Source organism: Orycteropus afer, unplaced genomic scaffold (genome assembly GCF_000298275.1).
Source record: "Orycteropus afer afer isolate SDZICR_OR568_19922 unplaced genomic scaffold, OryAfe1.0 scaffold00089, whole genome shotgun sequence".
NCBI classification, from domain to species: domain Eukaryota; kingdom Metazoa; phylum Chordata; class Mammalia; order Tubulidentata; family Orycteropodidae; genus Orycteropus; species Orycteropus afer.
The window spans coordinates 7,422,662-7,429,012 of NW_006921676.1; the positions used below are offsets into that span (position 1 = coordinate 7,422,662).

The window sequence follows — 6,351 nt, forward strand, 5'->3', positions numbered from 1 at the left end:
TCGGGACTGTGCCTTTTTACTTGTCAACCTTGGGCTTGTCAGCCTCAGCAGCCAGCAGCTGTCTGAGTGAAGAAAAGCCTCCAGCTTCAGTGGGCCAGAAGCAGGAGGCAGAGCTGAAGCCCAAGGTTGAGGGGCTTTCACCCAGCTCCTAGAGCCTGACACATTGAACTTGTACTTCTAGCCTCCAAAACTATAAAGGAATAAAGTATTTGTTAAAACCATCCCATTTGTGGTATTTCTGTTAAGAGGGGCACTAGGTAACCAAAACACCAGGTTTCTCTCTCCTCCCTCTGGTGTTACAAGTTTCTGGGCATTGCCTCGTCTTTTTTGTTTTTGTTTAATTCTGACTTAAACAAAGTCAGAATTTTGACTTTGAGTAATTTTGACTAATTCTGACTTAGGTTTAGTTAAAAGGAATTATGGAAACTATAAATATCTCTTCTGTGCTATTAAGTACTTTAGAAATAAGGAGGAGTATTTTAATAGCCTTTTCAGATTACTATGGATATTGTTTTGGCTACTACACAAAAACTTGAGAAGTGGTGTTTTCTAAAAGTTAGTTGCATTGTGGAATCTTAAACCCTATCACTGAACTTTTTGACTTCTGTTAGATTGGTCTGTCTAGCACTTTGAAAAGATCTTTTTACCCATGCATGATCCATGTAACATTAACATGGGTCATTTGAAAATACTGGTCAACTGAGTTATGTGTATTTTCTAGATACTGTTTTATTTAATTAAGCCATGTTGAAAAATCAAATCAGAAAGTTTTAGTATATTGTGATACTGTCAAGCTCATGGTAGAGCATACATGTTTTCTTAAATTCTAATTTTTGTTTGAAAGCTTCAGTTTATCATTGGCAACAAATAATGTCAATTATTTTTCTTAAAGTGACAGGCTCACTCTGGGGAAAATGTCTGCCAGATACCTAAGTCTGAATAATCACACTTTGTCAGTCATTCAAGTAAAAAAAGTAGTTCAGTTTACCATTCAGATGCACAGGTACTTTTGCCTAGGAGACCACAGACCACAGCTTGACAACTCCCTTGCTGGATAGAGTCGCCTGTTTATATGGTGATAAGTAGGGATACAGTTGCCATACAACATCTATTAAATAATACATCCTTTTGTTATTGATTTGTGATGTTGCCTTAACTATATATTAAGTTCCCAATTATCCTTGTCTTTTTAAAAGACCTTTAGATAAGAAATTGCTTCTTTTGCAGTCCCTTTTCAGAATAATTCTTGTTGGTTTCTAACCTTATACTCTCTTTTTCTTTTTAAGCTCATTTGTTGAGTTTGTAAATACTGTCCTGGTGGCAAATATAATCTAAAGCTATTGTTTCATAAAATTTATTTCATCTTAAAATGTTTTGTTTAGTGATTATTTCCTTTTTAAAATCATTATATAGGCACTGTGGAAATAACTGAAGCAGCCCTTGTAAGAGACATTTTGTACGTCTTCCAGGGTATAGATGGAAAAATCATAAAAATGAACAACACTGAAAATTGTTATAAAGCGGAAGGAAAGGTACAGTAACATAAAGTGCAGTTTCAGATATTTTAAAAAAGTGTCCTTAAGACCAAATAGCTATTGATTTGTGAGGTGTCAGTCTAGTTGATTTGTTAAATTTTGGTTTGTATTTCTTTGTCTAGTTTTGGGTTTGCGTGATTTTGTTCCTGGAACAGTCTTTGTAATCAATATTTGCTTTCTTTTCCTTTCATTCCTTTTTACCCCTTGGATTCTCTGATATCTCTATACATTTTAAATTATTTTTATATATTGCTATCATAATTTCAGAGGTGCCTTTACAATACATTTGGTAATACAATTTGGTATCTTTGCCATTAATAGAGAATTCTGGATAAGATGTCTTTGCTTTTGTTTTTATCTTCCAGAAATAGAAATGAAGATAAAATACTTACCAAAGCCCCTTCTCATTTTTATGGAATGTTTTGCCATGACTCTTAGCTTGTTTTATAAATAAATGTTACAGATTTTGTCATATTGAGGGAAAATTGTAGATCCTGAGTAAATCACTCTTTAGGGAATGACATTACAGAAGTTTCAAGGTTTACTTCAAAGTATTTTAAATTCTTGCCTGTCAGCTGATGTTTTCTTGTTTCCTTTCTCACTGTTTTCACTATTGATAATGTATATTAGTTTTAAGTCTCACATATTGAAATAAGAATGATTAAAAGTGCAGTTAGTTGTGGAAAATGGTAATTAAAACTCTGGGGTTGATAATTGAATTTTTAACTCTTTATATATTTGCTTTTTAGGCAAACATAAATAAATCCTTGAGAGATACGACAATCAGACTTGCTGAGTTGGGATGGTTACATAATAAAATCAGAAAATACATCGACCAGAGGAGCTTAGACCGTTCATTTGGACTTGTAGGTCAGGTATGTTCATTATGAAGGAACAATATTTAGGATACCCATTCACTTTGGGAAATATGTAATCTACTTAAACTCTTATTAAGAAAATAATTTTAAAAGAGTTCTTTATAATAAAGGCTCTTTGATCATACACTATTTATTATGTGAGTCAGGGTTCACTCAAGAAAATAGAAACCACAGTAGGTAATAACAAAGATAATCTGAAACAGCAAATTGTTCAAGTAGTTGTTGGAGAATTGCCCCCAGCAGACAGCTTTCTGACAAGAGGCCTGTTATGGATTGAACTCTGTTTCCCAAAATAGTTGTAAATCCTAATCTCTGAGTCAGAATCTACTCAAGGGCAGTGGGTTTGGCTTTTTGGTTTATACTGTGGTTATAGTACCATTTAAGAATCGCTGTCTTTTTTAATGTTAATTAGGCAAGATCTCAAAGTCATTTGTCTTTTTTTTTTTGTTGTTGTTGTGATTTGGGTGAAAGTTTGCAGAGCAAATTCATTTTCCATGTAGCATTACATACACATTTTGTTTCATGACATTGACTGCAATTTTCCACAGTGTAACAGCTCTCTTCCCACTTTCTCCCTATAGTTACCTCTTCCCTGTGTCCTTCCCTCCTGTGCACTCCTGCCCCCAGCCCCGAGCTATTTCCTTGTATAAATGCTGCCCTTCTGTTCTTCCATGATTGATTGATTAGTTATACCAAGGAGTGTGTTTACCTGATGTAAATATTCACCCTGTATGTCTGTTGTTTGGCTGGAAGCCACAGAAATGAATTCAGTTCCAGACCTGAAGGATAACTAGGGGCCATAGTCTTGGTGGTCTCATAGGCTCTATCAGACCAGAAAACCTGGTCGTCTTTTATGATTTTTTATTCCACATGGTTCTCCTACTCTCTCCACTGTGTTTGAATTCATTTCTTTCATCAAGGCCATATTTTTCAACTACCTGTGATTCTTCTTTGTTTCTACCTTTCACATTCCAATCACCAGCAATAATCAGTACATTTTGGCTGCATGTTTGGTCAGTTTCAGACTGCAGAAGTTGGTAAAAAACTATTTCTTCACCTTTGGCTTTAGTGGTTGGTATGTAAATTTAAATAATGGTAGTATTAACTGGTCGTCTTTGTAGGCATATGAATATTATCCTATCACTGCCAGCATTGTACTTCAGGATGCATCTAGAAATGTTCTTTTTGACAATGCATGTGTTGTAATTCCTCTTCAGTTTGTCATTCCCAGCATAGTAGATCATATGATTGTCTGATTCTAAGTGACCAATACCAGTCAATTTCAGCTCACTAATATCTAGGATATCAATCTTTATGTGTTCCATTTCATTTTTGACAACTTCTAATTTTCCTATACTCATGCTTTGTGCATTCCATGTTCTGATTATTAATGCATGTTTGCAGCTGTTTCTTCCCATTTTGAGTCATGCCTCATTAGCAAATGTAGGTTCATCCACGTCATAAAAGTCAGCTGACTCTACTTTGAGGAGGTAGCTCTTCCCAGTCATATTTTGAGTGCCTTCCAACCTGAGGGGCTCATCTTTCAGCACTATATCAGATAATGTTTCACTGCTGTTCATAAAGTTTTAAGTGGCCAACTTTTTTAGACGTGGACAGCCCTGTCCTTCTTCTCAGTCTGTCTTTGTCTGGAAGCTCTGTTGAAACCTGGTGGTGACCCTGCTGGTATTTGAAATACCAATACAATGAGACTGATTTGGGGAATGCTTGAAGAAGCTAGAGACCAGCTTCTGATGCTGGCCTAAATGCCCATTACCTGTAGGAACAGCAGGCCATCAGGAAGGAGTGATTGTCTTGTTTTCTTTCCTCCTGCCTGTAGAACCTAATAGGAAACAGCTGATAACAGAAGTTAAGTTTGCAGAATCTGAACTCCTCTTAATGACACAATTTAGTCCTCAAGTTTATTCTTGCATAGTTACCATTGCCAATGAAATCGCTGAAAAATTAATGGGAGTGTGAGTCTCAAATAAACTGTATGTTTCAAGCACAGTATAAACATAACAGTATGGCTAGTGATTGTGAGCACAACTTTGTAGTTAGACCCCTTAGAATTCCAGTTTTGCTTCACTCTTTAAAATAGTTATCTTGCACAAATTACCTTTAGTTGGTAATGTATATGCAGATAATGATACAATCTATTCCATAAGGTTTTATAGCTCTCTATTAATAATTATTCACCAATATCGTGAATTAGATAAATCAGCAATGCGAAATGCTTGCTAGGCACACACTATTTGCCCCTCTCACTTTAATGGCAGACATTAATAAGCAGTGCTTGTACCCTGCTATTGAAGCCTTTCTAGTATGGGGCTCCACATAACACTAATAATTGAGTAGCATTTGCAAGCCAGGTGAAACTTGTTTGCTGTCCCTTCTAGCAGCCACTTAGGATTTCTGTGACTTCTTGTCCCTTTATCCAAAGGGAATATTTTATTTTGTGTTAGCTTATGTAATTCCCTTGGGGGTATAGATTCTGCCAATATATTCCTAATTAATTAACAAAAGGAACACAAAATGAATCCAGGAAAACTAAGTAAACTGTTAAATCAATAATTTTACTGATCCCAGCAAATTGATTGGTAATCTATATAGCAGTGTCATATAATATTTTATATTACTGTATTTTAAAGTCTTTTTTCTATTGTTATTTGATTTTCAAACAAACTCTTTAAAATTAGCAAGGCAATTTAACTATCCTCATTTTGTAGATGTAAAAATGAACCTCAGAAAGGTTAATTGATTTTTCCCAAGTTCTCCTGACAAGTAAATAATGTGACTTATAACTTTGAAACTAAAGCTCTTCCCATTCTACTTCTATTTTTTGCTAATTAAAATAATTACTTTGTAATATTTATTTATTTATTTTGTTGTGATTTGGGTGAAAGGTTACAGAGCAAATTGGTTTTCCATTCAACAATCCATACACATTCTGTTTTGTGACATTTCCTGGAATCTCCGCATTGTGACAGCATTTTTCTCACTTCCTCCTTGTACCCACCCCTTCCCTCTTGTACCCACCCCTTCCCCCTTATACCCACCCCTTCCCTTCTTCCATCCCCCCTATATCCCTCCTTTCTAGCTCTGTCCCTGGGAAAATGCTGCTATTGGGATCTCATGTGCTTGATTGTTCTAATGAGTGCCTACCCTCTTGGTATTACTATTCATGATAGGCATATTTATTGTGGGCTGAAAGTTGAGTCGTGGGGGTTAAGTTTATTTCCAGGCATGAAGGGTTGCTTTATAATAATTAATTGGAGCCCATGGGTGGAGCAAATCGTTAATGAACTTACTTGTTAATTGAAAAATTGTGAGTTCAAGTCCACCCAGAAATGACTTGGAAGAAAAGTCTGGTGATTGACTTCAGAAAAACTAGCCATTCAACACCTTATGGAGTACAGTTCTACTTGGACATATATGGGCTGCCATAAGTCAGTATTGACTCAATGGCAACTGTTTCTTTTTTGTTTTTTAAAGTAATATCTAATTATTAAGTAGTTATTTAGCTTATGGAAAGAAACATTGAATGCTGGAATTTGGGTGATCATAGGATATTACTGATGTTGTCCTAATATAATTATTAATAGCATCCTCTTTTCAGAAGTATCTTGGCTGTAGACATACCGAATAGAACAAAATCTTATTTATACAGGAAGATACTATTTCTTAAGTATGAAACTTACATGTGGTTTTTAATAAAGTGAGTTGAAACAGCCTTTGCTAACCAAAAACCTTTAATCAACATAAGTATTGAAATACATATTATAATTGCATTATTTTGGTGGTAGAGTATTTGCAACCTGCCTTGTTAATATTTGTGGGCTACTTGATATATGAAAATACTGTTTCTAATGACCATTGTCTTAGTTATCTAGTGCTGCTGTAATAGAAATACCACAAGTAGATGGCTTTTAACAGAGATT

General features: G+C 35.1%; 1 protein-coding gene across 1 annotated transcript in view; it reads left to right on the forward strand.

Annotated features, from left to right (window-relative positions):
• Positions 1 to 6,351, forward strand: part of TUBGCP3 (tubulin gamma complex associated protein 3) — a 220,043-nt gene that overhangs the window by 59,641 nt on the left and 154,051 nt on the right. The window contains exons 7-8 of the mRNA XM_007942386.2: positions 1,414 to 1,532; positions 2,285 to 2,410. Coding sequence (XP_007940577.1) covers positions 1,414 to 1,532; positions 2,285 to 2,410 — 245 coding nt within the window. The remainder of the gene's footprint in view (positions 1 to 1,413; positions 1,533 to 2,284; positions 2,411 to 6,351) is intronic.